This window comes from Miscanthus floridulus, chromosome 18 (assembly GCF_019320115.1).
Source record: "Miscanthus floridulus cultivar M001 chromosome 18, ASM1932011v1, whole genome shotgun sequence".
Classification (NCBI taxonomy): domain Eukaryota; kingdom Viridiplantae; phylum Streptophyta; class Magnoliopsida; order Poales; family Poaceae; genus Miscanthus; species Miscanthus floridulus.
Window position 1 is genome coordinate 119263861 of NC_089597.1, and position 21232 is coordinate 119285092.

At 41.8% G+C, this 21232-nt stretch overlaps 2 protein-coding genes across 2 annotated transcripts; one reads left to right on the forward strand and one right to left on the reverse strand.

Moving 5' to 3' along the window:
* Window positions 1-2540: 2540 nt before the first annotated feature.
* LOC136519792 (polyubiquitin 11-like) lies at window positions 2541-3685 on the forward strand. The gene has a single exon (XM_066513162.1). The coding sequence runs from the start codon at window positions 2621-2623 to the stop codon at window positions 3455-3457; it is 837 nt and encodes a 278-aa protein (XP_066369259.1). The 5' UTR covers window positions 2541-2620; the 3' UTR covers window positions 3458-3685.
* Window positions 3686-8624: 4939 nt separating this feature from the next.
* LOC136521712 (polyubiquitin) lies at window positions 8625-11704 on the reverse strand. Its single transcript, XM_066515476.1, has 2 exons — window positions 11549-11704; window positions 8625-10228 (listed from the first exon to the last, which is right to left on the reverse strand). The coding sequence occupies exon 2, from the start codon at window positions 10226-10228 to the stop codon at window positions 8855-8857; it is 1374 nt and encodes a 457-aa protein (XP_066371573.1). The 5' UTR covers window positions 11549-11704; the 3' UTR covers window positions 8625-8854.
* Window positions 11705-21232: the final 9528 nt, after the last annotated feature.

Sequence of the window (21232 nt, forward strand, 5' to 3'; positions counted from 1 at the left end):
CAGGTTAGAATAACCAAAGTGTCATGAACATCAATATAGATTTAGCTAAGCCAAATAAGCTTTGTCATATTTATCATAATTTCCAAGTGCATCATCCATGCCCAGCATAGGCCTTCCAAGTGCCATGCATAATGGGTAAATTAAGTGTTGCATCTTAGCTAGATTGCATCCATGAATGTTCATGCCTAGCTCGTTAAAAAGGACAGACGAAATTAAATTGGATCATATAGCACCGTGCACGCAAATCCCTGGCCAAACGCCGTACTATGAGTATGCATGCTAACCTTGATAAAATAAATTAATTGCAGGTGCCTCGGCCGAGTCGATGATGCGACATATCTTTCTAGGCCATGGCAAATTAAATACTTTGGCTTAGCCCAAATAAATATTGCACCATATACTGAGTACATCTATGAACGGGCATCTAAAAACATGCTAAATCATGATCTTAAATGATCCAAAAGACTATGTCAAATTTAGTCTTCAAAGTAAATTACGTGCATACATACCTGATACTATGCACCAAAGAAATGTCCATACAAACAAACAAATCATTTCCTCATGGTCAAGATGCCGCATGCTGAGTTAGCTAAATTTAATGTCATATCATGATATGAACAAATAATTATATATTCACACATGCTTTGCATAGATTAACTACATGCATATCATGGGTCGCTAGAAAGCTAAACAAGCTAGCGACCAATTTTATAAGGAGTATACGTTAGCTCCTCAACAAATGAAAATGTCATGTTTAAATAAAATAGCATGCATCAAGTTCAAGCCTATGCCAAGCATGCATATTCATCCATCCACGGCCACAAGATCGAAGACTTTGTTTTCTTTTGTAGCTTGTAATAGGAAGCCATATGATATAATCTTATTCTTTATGTACTCATGTTGGAACTCTTAATCAGGGGTGTTATCTTCGGAGATGTAATTAACATAATTTTGATGCAAATATAAGAATTATGGAAGTATGGACTCGCAATACCTGCTTTTTCTCTTTTTGTCCCAATTAAATTTAACCAAAACCAAATTTGTCTCCGCTGACGCGGAGACGGGTCATAGCCGCCCATTTCCCGCCATCAATACTCATATGCATAATATATAATACATAAAACCGGAATGGTATGCTGGAGCGCATCGGTATTGACACATTCCAATTCAGGAGGAAAACTAGAAGAGATACGTTTGGTTTGTGCCAAACTGCCAATGCATTCCCTTCAATTTGTTCTTCGATTTCACCTTGAGGCTTGAGCCACATCTTCATCCTCAATTCCGTTTCTTCTCCATCATCGGTATCCTCATGCAATTCAATACTATTGCCAACCCTGTTGAGCACCTGCACAAACAACATCAACTAGAAACTTGATATTGCATGTTCTAAATATTCTAGTTAATAAAGAGATTTCTTAATTTACAAAACCTAGTCCATGCTATCTTATGTACAATACACGACTCCTACTAAATATTTTCAATTTAATTTTAATAAAAAAAAATAAAGTACATAAATATAAAACGATAAATACAACTTATTAGCTAAAATAATCTCTATAAACCTATTGACCACTAAACCTATGTGTAGATCCTAGGTCCAAATCTAATCCTAGGACTAATTCTTATCAAAATGGTAGGCCTAATTCGATCGGGTCGGTCTAATACTCTAACTATAGTCTAAATCTAACCACTAGATAACTAAAGTGTAATCCTAGGTATTCTTGCCGATAGATCAAATGTAAAATAAAGTTTGTGCAATGCATCTTAAACTAATCTCAATTTGAATAGCGCCAGGCTATTCCAACTCCCTCAACCCTCTCTCTTTCCTTTCCTTCCCTCCTCTTTATTTTCAAATTATTCTAGGATTTCTAGCGATTTTCTCTCTTTTTATAGGCACGCGACGGAAAAGAGACCGCCACACCAATAGACGACAAAGGCCTCTCTCTTTCTAATTTTATTAACGATGGTGGGTGCATAATAAACCCATAAAAATTAAATTTATTTTTGTTAGGAATAAACCTGCTTGCGCCCCTAGCTATGAGTGTGGTGTGAATTTCTTAATGCCGATTCCACTAGCAGTACCAAACAATACGTTACGATTACACATTTACACGTCAAAATGCGTCGAATGTGGCCAAATAATACGAAATGTGTGCAACGGCCAACTTCAGAAAATATCACTCCAAACGGCTATATGTTTATTTATACTGCCTGCGGGTACAAATCTACTACCGCCGTTGTTTCAAGAGGCGGTATTTATAAATCGCATTTTTAGCCTAGATTTGCAAATCTTTTCCGTCCGCAACTATCTATTCTAAGCAAAAAAAAAAAAAAGTAAAAAATAAACAAAATCAAATCCCGCGAGGTGCAACGGTAACGGTTCCACACACGCCGCCCCGCTGGATCTTCGCCCGCAACTTCCGCATGCACGAGAAGTGAACGCGCGCCGGCACAGGCACAGCTCACCGCGCCACCACGTCAGGGACCTTCCTCTTCTGCGCCTCGCCGCGCCGCGCCGTGGGGACCAGCAGGGGACCACCGCGATATATACAGACCGATCGATCCGCCGAGAGGGCGAGGGATAGTGACAGCCGGGGAACGAAGGAGCGCGATCGACGGAATGGACGTGACGTTCGCGACGCCGGGGGGCCGGGAGCTCACCCTCGAGGTGTGGTACTTCGCGACGGTGCGGGAGATGAAGGAGGCGGTCCACGCGCGCGAGGGCATCCCCGTGGCGTCGCAGCGGCTCTTCCTCGCCGGGCGGGAGGAGGAAGAGGAGAACGACCAGGAGCTCGACGACGCGCGCGACACCGCGCACTACGGCATCGTCCAGGGCTCCCGCGTCCTCCTCGTCCACCCCGACGACGCGCCGCCCTCGCCCTCCCCGTCCCCCGCGCCCGCCGCCGCCGCCGTCGTCCGCGTCGCCGACCCCGAGATCGGGCCGCGCAGCGTCGCGCTCGACGACGTCCCGGCCTCCGATACCGTGGCCCGCCTCAAGGAGCTCCTTCAGGACCGCACCGACGGCGCGCTGCCCGCCGCGAGGACGGCGCTCTTCCTCGACAAGGCGGAGATGGAGGACGGCAAGACGCTGGCGGACTACGGCCCGCCGGCCGACGGCATGGACGTGAGCGCCGTCGTGCGACCTCAGGCCCCCGTGGCGTCAGGCGGCGGCGGCGGCGGAAATGGCGCCGGGGCCAGGAACCAGCAGAGGATCGAGGTGAGCGTCATGTTTGGCGAGACGGCGGTGGCGCTGGAGGTGGGCGCCATGGATGTGGTCCGGGACCTGCGCAAGGAGGTGGAGAGGCTGCGCCTCCCCGTGCGCGACGGCAGCGGCGGCGGATACTTCTTCGTGTACAAGCAGAATGTTATGGATGAGGACCGTACCCTTCGGTGGCACGAGGTTAAGAACGGCGACACCATCGAGATCTTCAACGGCACCGTCACCGGCGGTGCCTGATCGCCCCCCATCAGATCAGGGGTTTAACAAAGGGTTTATGCCTTTAGGGTTTGTCTCATCTCCAATCCTGCATTGCCATATTTCAGAGCTTCGTCGTTTTAGGGTGGCATGTCCAACAGCGATCGAACAATGCTATGCTATAGTAGGAAATTTTCTTCTATATAAATTCAAATGGTACGGAATGGAAATGTAGGAATGTCCACAGTACCAGGATTTAGTTAGATCCAATTCAAGGGATTTTGTAGATTAATTAATCAAGGGTTGGCAGAAGAACTTGAGAAGTTTCCAAGAATTAAAGATCCAAATCACGAAATTGCATTTCAATTATTTGTGAAAAGGATATCAATCGCTAGAACCCTTGATAAAAGAAAGCAATGATGCTTATGAATCACTCACCTATTCTTCCGAATTATATGTATCCATGAGATTAATTTTCCTAACATCTAGTTTCCATAACCATCATATTAGCAAGAAACTATCTTGTTAAAAACTCTAGATTGGGAATGGGTTTTGGGAACTCTTGGAGATGCTCTCACATAGAATGTTTGCCAACAAGGAAGGTTGTTTAATTAATGCTGTGAAAATCATATGATCTGACTAGTTGGGTCTGCCCCAAGTATATGGCCATATCTTGTTTTGAATCATAAGGTTTAACAAGGGGTTTGTGGTGTTCGGTCCACAATCCTGCATTGGGATTTTAGAAGTTTTTTTTGTCTCTTTAATAGATTTCCTCTGCTTTTTAGAAAGCCATAGAGTTTAAAGAGTAATGTTGAGGTCACTAGCTAACAAAGTTGCAAAAGTCAAGAACTTAACTCAACTAGGCAATTACACACAGATTAGATTTCCCCAACATCAGAAAGCCAACCTACCTTTCTCTTGCAAGGACCCACAAAGTCAACTCCAAACACAAAGACCCACAAAAGTGAGGTCTTTGTGTATTTCTTGCAAGGACTACTCTGCTAGTTGTACATGAATTTCTGAGATGATATAATTCTGTATTCACACATTGTCTTTTTTATTTTTATTTTGAAGAGTTAGCTTAGATTATTAGTCTAGTCTCTCAGCTTGATTAAATTGTCCAATGCACTGTAGATCCATGCTTACTTTTCCTTGTGATAATCAGAGATGTCGCATTGTTTGATGATTACAAAAACAGTTCTCTGATGGATTGAATTTGTGTGTTTGGTCCTTCCAGAAGTAGACGTAGATTATTCTATCCCAAGGAATAATATCCAGCAACTACTTGTACTCTACCACTTATTAACAACGATGACACAAGGTCCGTGCCCAGTACGGCCACAGTTTAATCTAAAGGCATTAGGGAGAGTTTCAAACAGCCCCCTCAGTCTCTTGACAAGCAGCAGGCAGAGAGACGGGTGGAGTAGCGCATCGAACTGTCTTGGTGCTTTTTTCGGTTAAAACATGGTAATTTTGCTGTCGGCGTAAAAAAGTTAACCATGAGACATGCTCCAAAAAGATACTTGAAAAGTCTATGCGAGCTTGATAACGTCCTGCGTAAGGATCATGTCCAGAGTTTTTTTTTCTTTTTATTTGGTCTTATATATGACTAGCTGCATTATAATTTACACTAAAATACTCTTAACTATAATTCCTATATTAGTAGATTGGATAAGGGCTCCAGCTTTTCATTTTAGTTCATGAGCTCTTATTCAAACTACAGAGTCTATGATATGTCATGTCTTTTTCAGCAAAAGAACAAGGAAATGTTTCCTTCTATATGTAATAGAGGATTGTGCAACTCAAAAGCTTTAAGAAATTGTCTTCACTCCTTCAGTTTGCCGAAATTGTCTTCATAAAAGGTTCCTAAAGTAAGAAGAGATAAACAATGTATGTCAGAAATAGATTGTTTGGTTATAAATATAAGAAAAATCGTAGCCTTTGCTACCACTATATTCTAATTCTAATACTGCTGTATTTTCAAATTTTCATTGCATAAATATAATATCTATAGGATGTGCGCAGAAGTCATGTATGCTGCTATCAAAGCAAAATGGTTGTTTAGTGTACGGTGGGCTAACATATTATAATGTAATAGGAAGATCACAGCTGTACACTTGGTCTTTTTCAGGTAAAGAGATCTTATATTTACCTCAATGATACCCTTTGCTTCATTGGTGCTGCTTCTTTGATTTGTCAAGGTGATATATGGACCAGAAGAGGTCTGATCGTTATCAGTTAACTATAAGTTTTTAAAAAAAAAAAAAACTCCGTAGTAGAGTATTTTTGGAGAAATTGTGCACTCTTGTTCGAGCACTCATCTTGATCCCAAATGCTGAAAGTTTAAAGTTCATAGAAGGCTTTAATAAATGTTAGTTTTGAAAATAAACTATTTTTTCCCCTCTGACATCGAGTTTGTTCCATATCCATGTACTGTATCCCACAGAATGCTAAACATGCTCTAAATTTGTAGCCTTGCAAAATGGAGCAACACATTTTCAAATTATGCAGTGCTGTGTCAGAATCGAATTGGTGGCCCAATAGTACTCCTAAAGTACTAATCAGCAAAAATTACAACGTGTGAGAGATTGATCAGGAAACCACTGGAGATGGCAAACATTTCTGCAGGACCATGACAGAGGTTCTAAGGATGACTTCCGGTGTCTAACATATCTGAATTTTTTTTATCTAAAGTATACTATTTATCAGTTGAAACAGAGTGCAAGGTTCTAAGAATTTCTTATCAGTTGAAACAGAGTGCAAGGTTCTAAGAATTTCTTACCTAAGTAAAGGTGTACCTTTCCTAGGGATTGATCAGTTGAAACAGAGTAGTCACCAAAGATTACGACTCTTGAAAGATACTCTTTTGCAGTATACAGAACTGAGAAGATGGAACCCGAAATCAAACGGGGGATCTAAACCTGTTTAGATGTGAGGTCCTTGTGTATTTTCTTGCAAGGACTACTCTGCTAGTTGTACATGTATTTCGAGAGGATATAATTCTGTATGCACACATTGTCTTTTTTTTCGAAGAGTTAGCTTAGATTATTAGTCTAGTCTCTCCGCTTAATTAAATTGTCCAATGCATTGTAGATCCATGCTTAATTTTCCTTGTCCTGTTGATCAAGATGTCGCGTTGTTTGATATAAAAACAGTTCTCTGATGGATTGAATTTGTGTGTTTGGTCCTTCCAGAAGTAGATGTAGACTATTCTATCTCAAGGAAAGGCATTAGGGAGAGTTTCAGACAGCCCTCTCTGTCTCTTGACAAGGAGCAGGCAGAGAGCCGAGTGGACTGTGGAGTACAGCTTTCTTGGTGCTTTTCGGTTAAAACATGTTCATTTTCTTGGTGCTTTTCGGTTAAGAAATGTTGATATTGCTGTCGGCGTAAACAAGTTAGATATGAGACATGCTCCAAAAAGATAATTGACAAGTCTATGCGATTTTGAGAATGTCCTGCATAAGTATCATGTCCAGAGTTTTTTTTTTTTTTTGGGTCTTATATATGACTAGCTGCATTACAATGTACACTAAAATTACTATAATTCCTGTATTAGTAGATTGGATAAAGGCTCCAGTTTTTCATAGCAGTTCTAGATCTATAGAGTCTATCATATGTCATACGTCTTTTTCAGCAAAAGAACAAGGAAATGTTTCCTTCTATATGTAATAGAGGCTTGTAACTCAAAAGCTGTAAGAAATTGTCTTCATTACTTCAGTTTGCGAAATTGTCTTCATAAAAGGTTCCTAAAGTAAGAGGATATAAACAATGGGTGTCAGAAATAGATTGTTTGGTTACAAATATAAGAAGAATCGTAGCCTTTGCTACAACTATATTCTAATTCTAATGCATTTCCAATTTTCCATTGCATAAACATTATATCTATAGGATGTGCGCAGAAATCATGTATGCTGCTATCAAAGCAAAATGGTAGTTTAGGTAAACACTCGGTCTTTTTCATAAGTAAACACTCGGTCTTTTTCAGTAAACGAGATCTTATATTTACCTCAATAATACTCCCTCCGTTCCAAATTATAAGTCGCTTTGACTTTTTTGATACATTTATTTTGCTATGCATCTAGATACATAGCAAAATGGATGAACCAAAAAAGTTAAAGCGACTTATAATTTGAAACGGAGGGAGTAATACCCTTTGCTTCATTGGTGCTGCTTCTTTGATTTGTCAAGGTGATATGGAGCAGAAGAGGTCTGATTTATCTGTTGTTTTTTTAAAAAAAAAAGAACTCTGTAGTAGATTATTTTGGAGAAATAGTGCACTCTTGTTCGAGCACTCATCTTGATCCCAAATGCTGAAAGCTTAAAGTTCATAGAAGGCTTTAAAAATGTTAGTTTTGAATATAAAGTATTTTTTTTCTCTGACATACCAAGTTTGTTCGATATCCATGTATTGTATCCCACAGAATGCTAAACATGATCTAAATTTGTAGCCTTGCAAAATGGAGCAACACGTTTTCAAATTATGCATTGCTGTGTCAGAATCGAATTGGTGGACCAATAGTGCTGTGTCAAAATCGAATTGGTGGCATAGTACTACTACAAATATACAGTGCTCAGCAAAAATTGCAGCCGATTAACAGGCACTCCACAGATTGATCAGGAAGCCACTGGAGCTGGCAAACATTTTTTGTAAGGATGACATCCGGTGTCTAATATATCTGAATATTTTTCATCTAATAAAATATACTATTATTATCAGTTGAAACAAAGTGCAAGGTTCTAAGAATTTCTTCCCTAAGTAAATGTGTACCTTTCCTAGGGATTGATCAGTTGAAACAGAGTAGTCACCAAAGATTATTACTCTTGAAAGTTACTCTTTGCAGCATCAGCCACCCAACTAAATGCAAGTACACAGAACTTCTTTTTTTGTGAATTAAACGGGAGATCTAAACCTGGGGATCTAAACCTTTTTAGATGTGAACACCGGTGGTTTTTGACGATCACTCGAGCAGCACAAAACACACCGGTTGTTTCTATCACGCAACCAGCACAAATGAAATCTAGAAAACCAGAGCAACCAGCATGACCAATTGAAGAATGACCCAAGGTTCAACTGCATCTTAGTCTGTTGAAGCAGAACTTCCTCTGAACCAACTAACAGAAACCAAGAACCATCAAAACAAAAGCAGAATTGTAGTAGCAACGCAATAGAAGATTAGAGCCACTTCAAAAACATTGGCTAACACACATATAACCAGAAACCAGGGTTCAATTATTTCATTGCACAGTACCAACCAAACTGCTGCGCAGCAGCAGAAATGTTCACAAACACAACCAGACTGACATAGGACTCAAATTTCTTGAAGAAAAACATAGGGACTCGATCAGGACACGACCACGACATGCAGATAATCTCCATCGGAGGGACAGAAGGCACCAGACTTGTGAACCCTGGAAGGACAGCTGCTCATGGTCCAGGACTTACTGGCCACCACGGAGACGGAGCACCAGGTGGAGAGTGGACTCCTTCTGGATGTTGTAGTCTGCCAGGGTACGGCCATCCTCCAGCTGCTTGCCGGCGAAGATGAGACGCTGCTGGTCCGGGGGGATGCCCTCCTTGTCCTGGATCTTCGCCTTCACATTGTCGATGGTGTCAGAGGACTCCACCTCCAGGGTGATGGTCTTGCCGGTGAGGGTCTTGACGAAGATCTGCATACCACCGCGAAGGCGGAGCACCAGGTGAAGGGTGGACTCCTTCTGGATGTTGTAGTCAGCAAGGGTGCGGCCATCCTCAAGCTGCTTGCCGGCGAAGATGAGACGCTGCTGGTCCGGGGGAATGCCCTCCTTGTCCTGGATCTTCGCCTTCACATTGTCGATGGTGTCAGAGGACTCCACCTCCAGGGTGATGGTCTTGCCGGTGAGGGTCTTGACGAAGATCTGCATACCACCGCGAAGGCGGAGCACCAGGTGAAGGGTGGACTCCTTCTGGATGTTGTAGTCTGCCAGGGTGCGGCCATCCTCAAGCTGCTTGCCAGCGAAGATGAGACGCTGCTGGTCCGGGGGGATGCCCTCCTTATCCTGGATCTTCGCCTTCACATTGTCGATGGTGTCAGAGGACTCCACCTCCAGGGTGATGGTCTTGCCGGTGAGGGTCTTGACGAAGATCTGCATACCACCACGAAGGCGGAGCACCAGGTGAAGGGTGGACTCCTTCTGGATGTTGTAGTCAGCAAGGGTGCGGCCATCCTCAAGCTGCTTGCCGGCGAAGATGAGACGCTGCTGGTCCGGGGGGATGCCCTCCTTGTCCTGGATCTTCGCCTTCACATTGTCAATGGTGTCCGAGGACTCCACCTCCAAGGTGATGGTCTTGCCAGTGAGGGTCTTGACGAAGATCTGCATGCCACCCCTGAGCCTGAGCACAAGGTGGAGAGTCGACTCCTTCTGGATGTTGTAGTCAGCGAGGGTTCGGCCATCCTCAAGCTGCTTGCCAGCGAAGATAAGACGCTGCTGGTCCGGGGGGATTCCCTCCTTGTCCTGGATCTTGGCCTTCACGTTGTCGATCGTGTCAGAAGACTCGACCTCAAGCGTGATAGTCTTGCCAGTGAGGGTCTTGACGAAGATCTGCATGCCTCCCCTGAGCCTGAGGACCAGGTGGAGGGTGGACTCCTTCTGGATGTTGTAGTCAGCTAGGGTACGGCCATCCTCGAGCTGCTTGCCAGCAAAGATCAGCCTCTGCTGATCCGGAGGAATGCCTTCCTTGTCCTGGATCTTAGCCTTGACATTGTCAATAGTGTCTGAGGACTCAACCTCAAGGGTGATGGTCTTGCCAGTGAGGGTCTTAACGAAGATCTGCATCTGCAAGCATTGAGGACCAGAAGAGTAAGCGACCATAAGTTACTATGAATCTAACAAAAACTGATCAACTGTTGAACAGAAAAGAATTCAAAAACTGAAAGAATTGAAACATGAAACAAAGTTATAGGATCAGCTGCTCAGCATCCTAATTCGAGGGATAGGCAACTAAACTATGAAGCAGATCTTTCTAACAAGTAGCAGAACTATATAGCATTTAAAATAAGAGAACCATTACCAAAAAAAAATACATGATATATGGTCTTAATCAGAATAGAACAATTTAGCAAAACATGCAGGGACCAGTTCAATCTTCATGGGTTAAGGAAGTGACTAAAAATTGTGCCATGGTATATATGATTAAACGATCAACTAATTAATTCCAGTGATATATGATTATCATCAGGCATGAGCAGAAGGCACATACAGCATTAAACATACGAACCTGATTCTTACTAACAAGTAGCTATAGTATTTCACATTAGAGAACCACGCAAATCATACATGGATCAGTAAAATTTGCATTTGTTAAGGAACTAAGCAATTGTGCCGTGGTATGTACATGAAACATGATTCAACAATCAACTAATTAATTCCACAGTGATCTATGATTATCATCAGGCATGAGCAGAAGTCACGTATGGCATGTAATAAGGGTAATAAGTTACCAATATAATATAATCTACTAAAAAGATTACACAGCAATCTAAGCAGTGTCCCTTTTAGAGCCTAGATGAGTGGAACAAACAATATAAACTAAATCGCATAATTGCAACATAACTACAGGACACAATTAGACGCAAGTCCCTACACCTGTAGCTGATACATGACTCCGCAATCAACTAGTTAGTTCCACAGCCATCTATGATTATCATCAGGCATATGAGCAGTAGGCGCATCTGGCACATAAGCTTCTACAGATCTAAAAAGTCCAAACCAAATCACACAATCGTAACGAGATCTGGCAATCAAACGCAAGTCCTGCCGCGGGATCACGCGCAACGGCGCATGCAACATCATCCCAGCCCAACCCTAGAGCGGCAAACGAACCAACCGGTCCAACCATCATATCTACTCGAGCCAACCCGCAGAATCACGCGAGCACGATCACACCAAATACCTTCATCACAGCCCGCAAATCTACAGCACGGCCCGCAAATCGACTACAGATCGAAGGACGCGAGCAGGCCATCGCCTCACACGACCTAATCAAACACTACGACGAACACGAACAGGGAAAGCATACCTAATCAAACGCTACGACGAACACAAACAAGGAAAGCATACGAGGGGGTCGAGAGGGGAATCGGAAACTCGCAGTACCTTGAGAGGATCGGGAGGATTCGCTTCGCTTCGCTTCGATGAATTTCTCCGACGATGTGATTGGGGACTGGGATTTGGATGGACGAGGCAGGGAGGGGATGAAGCCAATTTATACACGGGGGAGGAGGGAGAAAGAGTCCCGTGAGGCTACGGCACCGAGCGGTGTGGAGCCCAGCGGCGGCGAGAGGCGGTTGCGTCGCGGTCTCGTGGAATCCGTCCCCACCGCGCAATTCCGCGGAAAAAGCCAGAGCCCGCCGCGGAGATATCGAGGAGGAGGAGGACGCCGTTTGTTTCCCGCGGTTGGTGGCAGTTAAGGATTACAAAATATCTCTAGATCCAGTTAACACCGTTACTATACCGTTTGCTTCAATCGTGCATTGGCTTGATTTTTTCTTTTCGTAGAACATTTCAAAGTTTTCTGTATACCGTTTGCTTCAATCATGCCCATGCATTGGCTCGTGCCCTGTTCACTTGGCTGAAAGTACTATTGACTGATTTGTTGTGAGAAAAAAATATTGTTCATTGACTCAAAAAATATGGCTTATAAGCCCAGCGAACAGGGCGTTGAATTTTTTCCCCGTATAGAACATTCCAAGTTTTTTATAATATATATATATATATATAGCGGAGCGAATCCTTAGATGGCCACCGCATCCATTCACGATCACCGCCGACACTTAGGCACTGTTCATGTTACTTTGAATACGACATAGGCAAAGTTCATCTCGGTCTTACATTTATGTCTCATGTGTCGAGAATTAGCACCGCTAAGAATGGTGTGGAACTCCACGTTTTTCAGTCTTTGAATTGAAATCGAGTTTATCGTTGCTCATGCCCCCTCTATATTTTCGGTCTCTGAATTGGAATTGAGTCTATTGTTGCCCATGCCTCCTCTACGCGCTCGCTAATCCAATCGAACCATAAGCGTCTCACATGTCGAGAATCGGCACCCCACGAAATGGTGCGGAACCCCACGCTTTGCGGTCTTCGAATTGAAATCGAGTCTATCGTTGCCCATGCCCCTTCTACACGCTCGCTAATCCAACCGAACCGTAAGCGTCTCGCATGTCGAGAATTAGCACCGCACGAATGGTGCGGAACCTGCGCTTTTTGATCTTTGAATTGAAATCGAGTCTATTGTTGCCCATGCCTCCTCTACGCGCTCGCTAATCCACCCGAACCTACTAGCAGCCCATCTATTCCCCCACCGGCCCACCCTCTACGCTCTGTTCACTTGACTTATAAGCCGTACTTTTCCAGCCAACGAACAATATTTCTGCTGGCCACAGTGAGGGCGGTGATGGGTCTTAATGGCGCGGTGGCGGGGCGAAGCTCCAAATTGGAGCTTGGCCTTGCACGGTTCAAGTCTAGGTGGGGGCGGGCAGCGAGAGGACGTGAGAGCGCAGGCGCATGCACGTGGAATTGATGGGGGATGGCTTCTCGCGTGTAGGCGGGCTAGTGCGGCTCGACGACGTCAGCAAAGAAGAGGACAAGGGAGGGGCGGGAGACGATGGGGACGTAGTCAAGGCTCGGCCTATGCTTGCTTAGCGGGACGTGTTGACGCGATCGGAGTGACCACGGCCGGCACTTGCCGACGACACGTGCTCGAGATCGGCGTGGCCCGCGCGCCGCAGTACCATAAATGGCATGGCGACGACGGTTCGGCCTCGTGCGTGCAGCGTCTAGGCGGGCCAGTGGCGCAGCGCAGCGATGCGATGGCAACGACAGCGGCGTTGTCGTGGCGCGGCACGGAGGGCAGCAGCAACGCGCGGCAACAGCAGCAGGCGAGGGCAGCGTGACGTGGAGAGTTGGCCAGCCACGGCTCCGCCCCGCCAGCGCAAAGCCACGTGCGCGCTTGCGCGCACCTAGCGCCACGTCGTCGAGGCTACTCGGTATGGTGATCGCGTCCAGCCGGGAAAAACATCCCTATAACACGCTGTGCACGGATTTTAAAACTGTTCAAAACAACTACATAGTTGATCCAATCCCCAAACCACCTTCACTACTCTAAAGAGGGCACCTTAGGCTATCAGCAAGAGCTGAAGAACGACACCACTCCTAAACTCAATTTTTACAGAATAAATTATCAAACATAGCTTTGTCAATAGCTTTGTCAATCTGTTTTCAGACTCAAGAAATTGACTAAGTCTTGAGTTGGATTTGCTTCAAATTCGATTTCCAAGCTATTAGAAATGTTAGCTAGCGTTATTATCTTGTTAAAACAAAAAGTTACACTATCTTCTATAAAATGTGTACTTCAAACCTTATTAAGGTGTCACATATATGTTTTATTGCGTTTTTGTTAAATAAAAATTAGTTAAGATCTCTACTTACTAACTTTATAAATCATGAATTAACTTTTCGTTTTATGTTTTTACGACTCATTTAAGTTACAATGCTTTACCTATCCATCACACCACATGCAATATCACTTAAGTATGATACTTATGACATGTTTTAGCAAGTGATTCACTGTGTAACACCGAGGGTGTTACAATACTCCTAGAAGATAATAATCATTTGGAGTTGCATATCCAAAATGTCAACTTTTTGTAAAACGATTAAACATGAATCTACGTGTAGTTTTTGCTTACACAAGAGTGCAAGACATTTGACACTTTGAAAAAGTTGGCAACATCGCATCCAAGATTAAGTTACCTTGAAAATCCCCTATCTATATAAGCTTCAAAATTTATCAACTAAAATATAGACATGAAAATATTTTTTCACTAACACTTTTTTTTGTCACGAATGATTGTGTAAGTCTTTGAGATATAGTGATAAAGATATATGATCTGTTTGGATGGGCTAAAAACAACCTAATTTAGGTGTTGAGTATTTTTTTGGGGTCTGTAGCCACTAGAGCAACTCCAAAACCCCCTTTATATCATTTTGTGTTGATAGGAGATTTTCAACTACAGTCATCATCTATTCTTGGTTTTCTCACTAAACAAAGATAGAGAACAAAAATGACTCTCCAAAGTGCGCACACAAATATATAGAGAAGCCATTAGATGGAAAGATATAAACATTATTTTTATTCAAATGGCTCGAAACGAGGATTTAGAGAGTAAGTCTAAGAAAAAATCTAAGGGTAAATTTAAAAATGATAAATTTAAGCTAACTTTAGCTAGCTAGTTATTCAAGTATGTCTATAGAAAAGTAAGGTTACGAATATGTGCTTGCAATTGTCGTCGTGCTCATAATAAAAAAGAAAAAATAGGCTTAGCACTTAATCATTGGTGATCGTGATGCTATAGAGTTTTATTAGAACAGCAGAACCTAAATTAGGTGGAGTACTCCAAGATGGACCAGAGGAAAAGAGCACGTCGGCATTCCTAGCGTGCCGTGCGCTTAACGGCCACGTCCCTTTGGCCGACGTGACTTTTACACGGCGAAGACTCAGAGGGAATCTCACAAGCCCTGCCCATCAATCCTCCCTCCCAATCTTTGCGGTTGCTTTCCTTGCGGACGTTGCTTTCGTCCACTTTTATTTTTCTTTTCATTATTTTATTTGTTTATTTATTTGTGAAAGACGTATGATTAGACCGAACGTCCTTGTTCGTGTCAGGGCCATTTCTCAGCGAGAAACATCGTACAATACAGAAATGGCCGTCGCTTTCTGCTCATATACTCCATTTATGTCGAAAAGAATACGATTCTAACAAAATATAAAACAGATCATTAAGTGGAATATATTTTATAGTATATTCATTTTTATATTTATGTTCTTTCTTATAAGTTGGATTGGATTTTAGATATATTGGCTAAAAAAAGCAGAACTGGAATTGTATTCTTTTAGCACAGATGTAGGCAAAGGCGAGCACACATTTCTTAATCGCGAGAGACAGAGACATGCTCTGGTTTTGCAAAAAGCGGTTTCCTTCTTATCCGCCGCCTGGTTTCTTCAGGCATGTGTAGCGGTGGGTCGACTCACATGCATACCAGTGCTAGGTCGACTCTTCCTGTGGGTCATTTAAATAAAAAAATGTTTTGTTCTCTTAAGCCTCTTTCTGTCCCTTTCCTCTTCCTCTTCCTTTTCCTCTTCTTTCCGCGTGAATACTCATGTTTGGTGGTCGAGACACACTCCATGCATCGCAGTAGTGCATGCATCCACTCATGCCAAATAAGATAGTGCATGCATCCACTCATGCCAAATAAGAAGGTGTTTAGTTGGGTGAATTTTGGATTTTGGGCTACTGTAGCACCTTTGTTTTTATTTGGCAATTAGTGTTTAATCATGGTCTAATTATGCTCAAAATGTTCGTCTCGCGATTTCTAACCAAACTGTCCAATTAGTTTTTTTTTCGTCTACATTTAATGCTCCATGTACGTATCGCAAGATTCGATGTGATAAGTACTGTAGCACTTTTTTGGAATTTGGCCCGACAACTAAACACGGGCTAAAATAATTCCATGAGTCTAGAAACAACAGTGGAGGAAGCTCTTCTCCTCCTTCGCAGCCACAATCACATACGTAAGCAAAGCAAAGAATCTTTTAATCATCTAGCAATAGCAGACAGCAGCATTTCCCTCTCGTCGTTTCCCTATTGGAAGGAAAGAAAAATTGGCATTGCTTGGTCCGGCAGACTTGCGTGGATGTAGGGTTCTAATTAAAAAAAAAAGAGATCACGAATGATGGAAGGATCCAAGACTCCAAGACCTCCAAAGAGAAAGCGTAGACCATACTCCCATTCCAAATTTTTAGTTGTTCTAACTTTTGTAGTATGTGTCTAGACGTAATAATATATATTTAAATATATAGTAAATGTTATGTATTAAAAAATCAGAACAACTTATAATTTAAGAGAAAAAGAGTTATGTTTGAAAAATTCAGCTGATAAGCAGGATTTTCTACTCACGAATTATCAGGGTTTTTTTAGCGTCAGAGAATGCCTGCCGCTCAGAAAGTTTTTTTTTTGTGCCAAGTCATCACCTGCTAGAGTATAAAAAACCCACCAATTAGGCCATGACCGACGACGTCCTTAAAGTTCTGAGTGGGCCTAATACCGCAACAGGCCAAGCCCGAGTATTATACACTGAAATGTAGCCGAACGGGATGCAATGTAAGCTTTCGGGCTAAAATTAGCCCGCCCATTTTTTTAAAAAGAAAGTGTATCTTTCTTCTCTGAGTGATATCTTTTTAACCAGATTTTTTAGTTGGATGTACACAGGAGAGCAAATTTTACAGCAGCATTAAAAGTTGCTTGCCGTGGTGTTTTTACACTACTGTTTTGGCACTATCCACTCATCTGATTTAATTTTTTAGGGTTAAACCGGTATAGGACACATCAACATGGACACGAACCAAGCATGGTTGAAAAACTGCTATTGTTTAAACCTGCACTTTTTGGGCAACAGAAGGGGCAGGTAAGTAAAAAAAAAAAAGCCATGAAAGGTAGACACATTTTTCTTGAAGGCCATACATGTAAATATCTCAATGTTTCAAGTTCTACCACACACACTTCAAAGTGTGACCCTCTCCAACCAACAGTGGAGGAAAGCAACAAAAGTCCATGGAAATAACTGGAAACAGGTGAAACTATGAGAGTGTTTGGTTCTTTAGTCATTCCTAAAATTTATGTCACATCGAATATTTAGATATTAATAAGGAGCATTAAATATAGATTAATTACAAAACTAATTATATAGATGGAGGCTAATTTTCAAGACGAATTTTTAAAGTCTAATTAATCTATCATCAACACATATTTACTGTAGCACCACGTTGTCAAATCATGGACTAATTAGGCTTAAAAGATTCGTCTCATAAATTAGTCGTAAGTTGTGCAATTAGTTTCGTCATTAGTCTATATTTAATATTTCATGTATGTATCCCAATATTCGATATGATAAGAATTCTAGGAGGTGGCTAAAGAACCTAGCAGGCCCTATATGCCGTCCATGGAAACAACATGTAACCGCGGTTGCAACACAAGAGGTCGCAGACACGAGATGGGGATAAAAAAGTCTTAGTGTCTCTTACCACAGTAGATTTTGTATGTTATCTTGTACTCATTGCTAACAACTTCTAGAATTTAGATAGAAAGGTAGAGAATGGTACAATACACTGTACTGATGAAGATTTTAAACCGCATATTTGGGGTAGTCCCTAGCTCCGGAGATTCTTAGATCCAGAGCCCTGGGCATTAGAACATATTTGATTGAGCAACTTTGTTATTATTTTAGATCATCACCCTGTTCGTTTGATCGGCCTCCGCAAGGACTGCCTCCGCAAGGACAGCCGCGGGAGCGCCCTCCGAGGAAGCGCTGCTCCGAGGCGGTGCCGTATGCACAATCGCACCCGCCGGCCCTTGAGAAGATGGTGGGTTCGGCATTGGTGTTTTTTTTTTTCCCTTTTCGTTCTACAGTAGATTTGTTCGTTCCGTTCTGTTTTCGTTTCCTGTTTTTTTCTATATCTTGCGGGTGTAGTTGGGGAACCTGACGCAGTTGGCGGCAAGGTTATACTCGGATGACAGCAGCATGCAATTTGAGGCGGCCAGGGAGTTTCGGAAGTTGCTCTCGATCGGTGTGTAGCTTTCGTCACCTGATGCGACTCGCAGAAGTGGGTATCTTCCTCTTTGATTTGTTGCATCTTGGTAGAAATTTTTGTTTCTTATCCAATTTCTGTTTCCTATGCGTCCGGCCATCTTACAAATTTTTATTCTTGTTGTGTTTGAAGGGCAAAATGGCAGATTGGATCTTGAGATTTATGCTATGCGTCAATCATGGATTCATGTCCAAACGTGACTCAGCAATGGTGGCCATGAATGATTTCTTTTTTCTGTCCCCGTGAATCATGCCAACAAGGGTGCAGACTGCTGACTAGCCTTCAACTGACCAAGGAGCAGGTTCGGACTGATCATCGCAATCCATCATAATTTGTTTTTTTTTTGCTTGCTACGTTCCATCTTTATTATCAGAGTGTTTCCAGATTGAAAATTTGTTTCTTCTTGCAGTATGATGGGCAACTAACGAGTCAATGTTATGCAGCAACTTCAATTTGATTATTATACAGCCTGTTGTTCATGTAGTCGGTCTCTAATCAAACGCACTGGGATAAGCACAAAGAGAAAGGTCATGAATGAGCCAGGGGCTGTGGAGGAGCTTGCCATCCAATGGCTGGATTACGGCTGCTGTTATTCTCTTCCCATCTATTTAGGACTCTTTCACATTCTCATATGCAAGGTAAAACTGCAGTATGGCGTTTGGACTTTGGATCTCTTATATTTGTTTCGCTGTACAGGTGGCCTGGGTTTCAGTCATTAAAATATTTTGTTTACACAGGTTTATGCTGATTGAGATAGCTCACTGTCGACATATGAAAGGCAGGAAAGGGGATGAGAGTTATCCAAAGTCCTGATGAATTTATGGATTTTGTACTAAGAATTCATAGCGAAAGTGTAGTATCATTTGGTGTAAACGGAGTATCCGTTCAAAGAATATTACATGGACTGTTCTTTACATTAAATGAAAATGGAGTTATTGTAGGGTTTGTTTCTAGAGGCTGAATTAAATTTGGCCAATATAGAGTATTTTCCTGCTCACCCTTTTCATTTCTTTGACCTTTGTTTAAACTTGTTTAAGTATTTGCTGATAGGCTGATGATTATTGTGTTGTTTATAGATGCCAAATGAGGCAAAGGAAAAGTTCAACAGACTGCAGATTCTTATCCTTTTACTTCCAATCACTTTACAGGTAATATTATTGCAATATCAGTATGCAGGTATTGCAATACCAATATCACTTTACAGTGAATAAGTTGAAACTGTATCTAGATAAAAGCTAGATCACATTTAGTTGTTTAAATTTGCATCTTAGTGGCCTGGAGGTGTGGGTTGGAATAACCATCATTATATATTGAGTATATTCTGGTGGTTGTGCATGCCTACTTGTTGGAAAAACAACATTGACCATAAGCTGATCATTTTTACTGATTACTAATGATTTACAGGTAAATTCATTTGCCTTCTGTCCAAATGTAGAGGTTGCATGCAGATATTTTACTAGAAAACCACTCTAGAATTCACTATGATCTCTAGGAGATATTTTGGGCTTCAACTTAGGTATGAGCAATTTCACTTCTCACTCGCAGGACACCTCATTTGATCATATCATTGTGAAGTGCAACATCACTAATTACAATATAGCAGCTATCTGTTTTTTTTAAGCACAAGTACATAATTTTTATGGGGATTGTTTCATCAGCCCTAAACCATGGTATTTCATTTCTGTAAATATGGTAGTGTTGAGGTATCAATCAGTCAAAGACCAAGGGCATTAGTGAAATCATTTTTAACCCTTTTGCCAAGATTCCTCTATCAGTTGATTAGGGTTATGCTAAGAAAGAATATTACCAAGCTAAATAACTAGAAATTACAATTTTTGACAATTTTACATGGTCAAAAATAGTTGATCAAATGATATTGCAAGAAGAGGGTAATATTAACTCCTGTTTGAGAATACTGAAAAGGGACTGCTACTTAAAATTTGATGTTTCCATCCAATATTGACTTTTCAGTATCAGTGACACATTGGGTCAAATTTGAACATGATTAGCCTTAATTCCATTTTACTCTTTGTTGCTGTTTTTTTCTTGCTTGGAATATATTGGGTTAATAATTTTATAGAACTATTTTTTTGCTTGATAACATTGCTTAATGTCTAAGATATATTCTTATGTTTTTAGGTTCTTGGGAACAAATACCAAAGTAAGCCTCTTCAAATAATTGACGCTAGATAAGTGATGTTCAATCTACTACTTTCAGGGAATTTGTTTCCTTAATTGGTCGCTTATGATTATTGTTTCATTTGTAAAAAAAAATGCTCAGTGAATTGCCGGAATTCCTTGGTGGCACTTGTCATGCCTATGAATTTCTATGGTTGTTATTTACTGTGTGACTCTTATTAAATGTACCAAGCTCCAAGAGCACATTTTATTAATGGAAGCATAAATTTCTCTTTATAGTTTTTATCACCAGAACAATTATAAGTATTGTTTCCCGTAGCGTTTCATCCATTTGAAATTGGTATATGAGATTATGGAGAATATGTGTTTGATCAATTTAGAGTTGGATGAAATGAACGGCAAAACCACTAGACCAGAGTGACAACTGTGAGTTCAACGCCATGGTGGTGACTGGCAAGAGTTGGTTTAGGTAGAGGCGGAGCGCGGCGCCGGCGAGAAAGGCATACTGTTTTTTTTTTGGCTCTACCCGGCACAATGCAGGCATAGCCGAGTGGCCCATTTCTAATGCTGACGGTTGTGGCTGTATCTATGGCACTCACTTTTGTCGTACAAGGCTTTGTATCTATATGACTTCTGATTGCAGTTCATTGATGGATATATCATGCTTCTGAATTCCATCTTAGAGCGGCTCAGTTTTTTCATCTGAATCAAAATCGACTACAACATTGCTTGAAAAAAAAAACTAAGCTGTCTTCTCTGTGCACTTTATAATTCACATTCCACATACCATACTACAAACTGTTATCACAGGATCATTAACCAATATATGTCTTCTTGGCAGATAAAAGACACAGTGACTAACATGCAGTCCATTGTTCGCAAGAGGCTGTTGCTAGAAAGCGAAGTTGACAGAAAGGTCAGTTTTCAGTTTACATATAGACAACCTGATTTTGTCTTCAATTTCTTTATGCCATTCACTTATCCTCAAATAATCT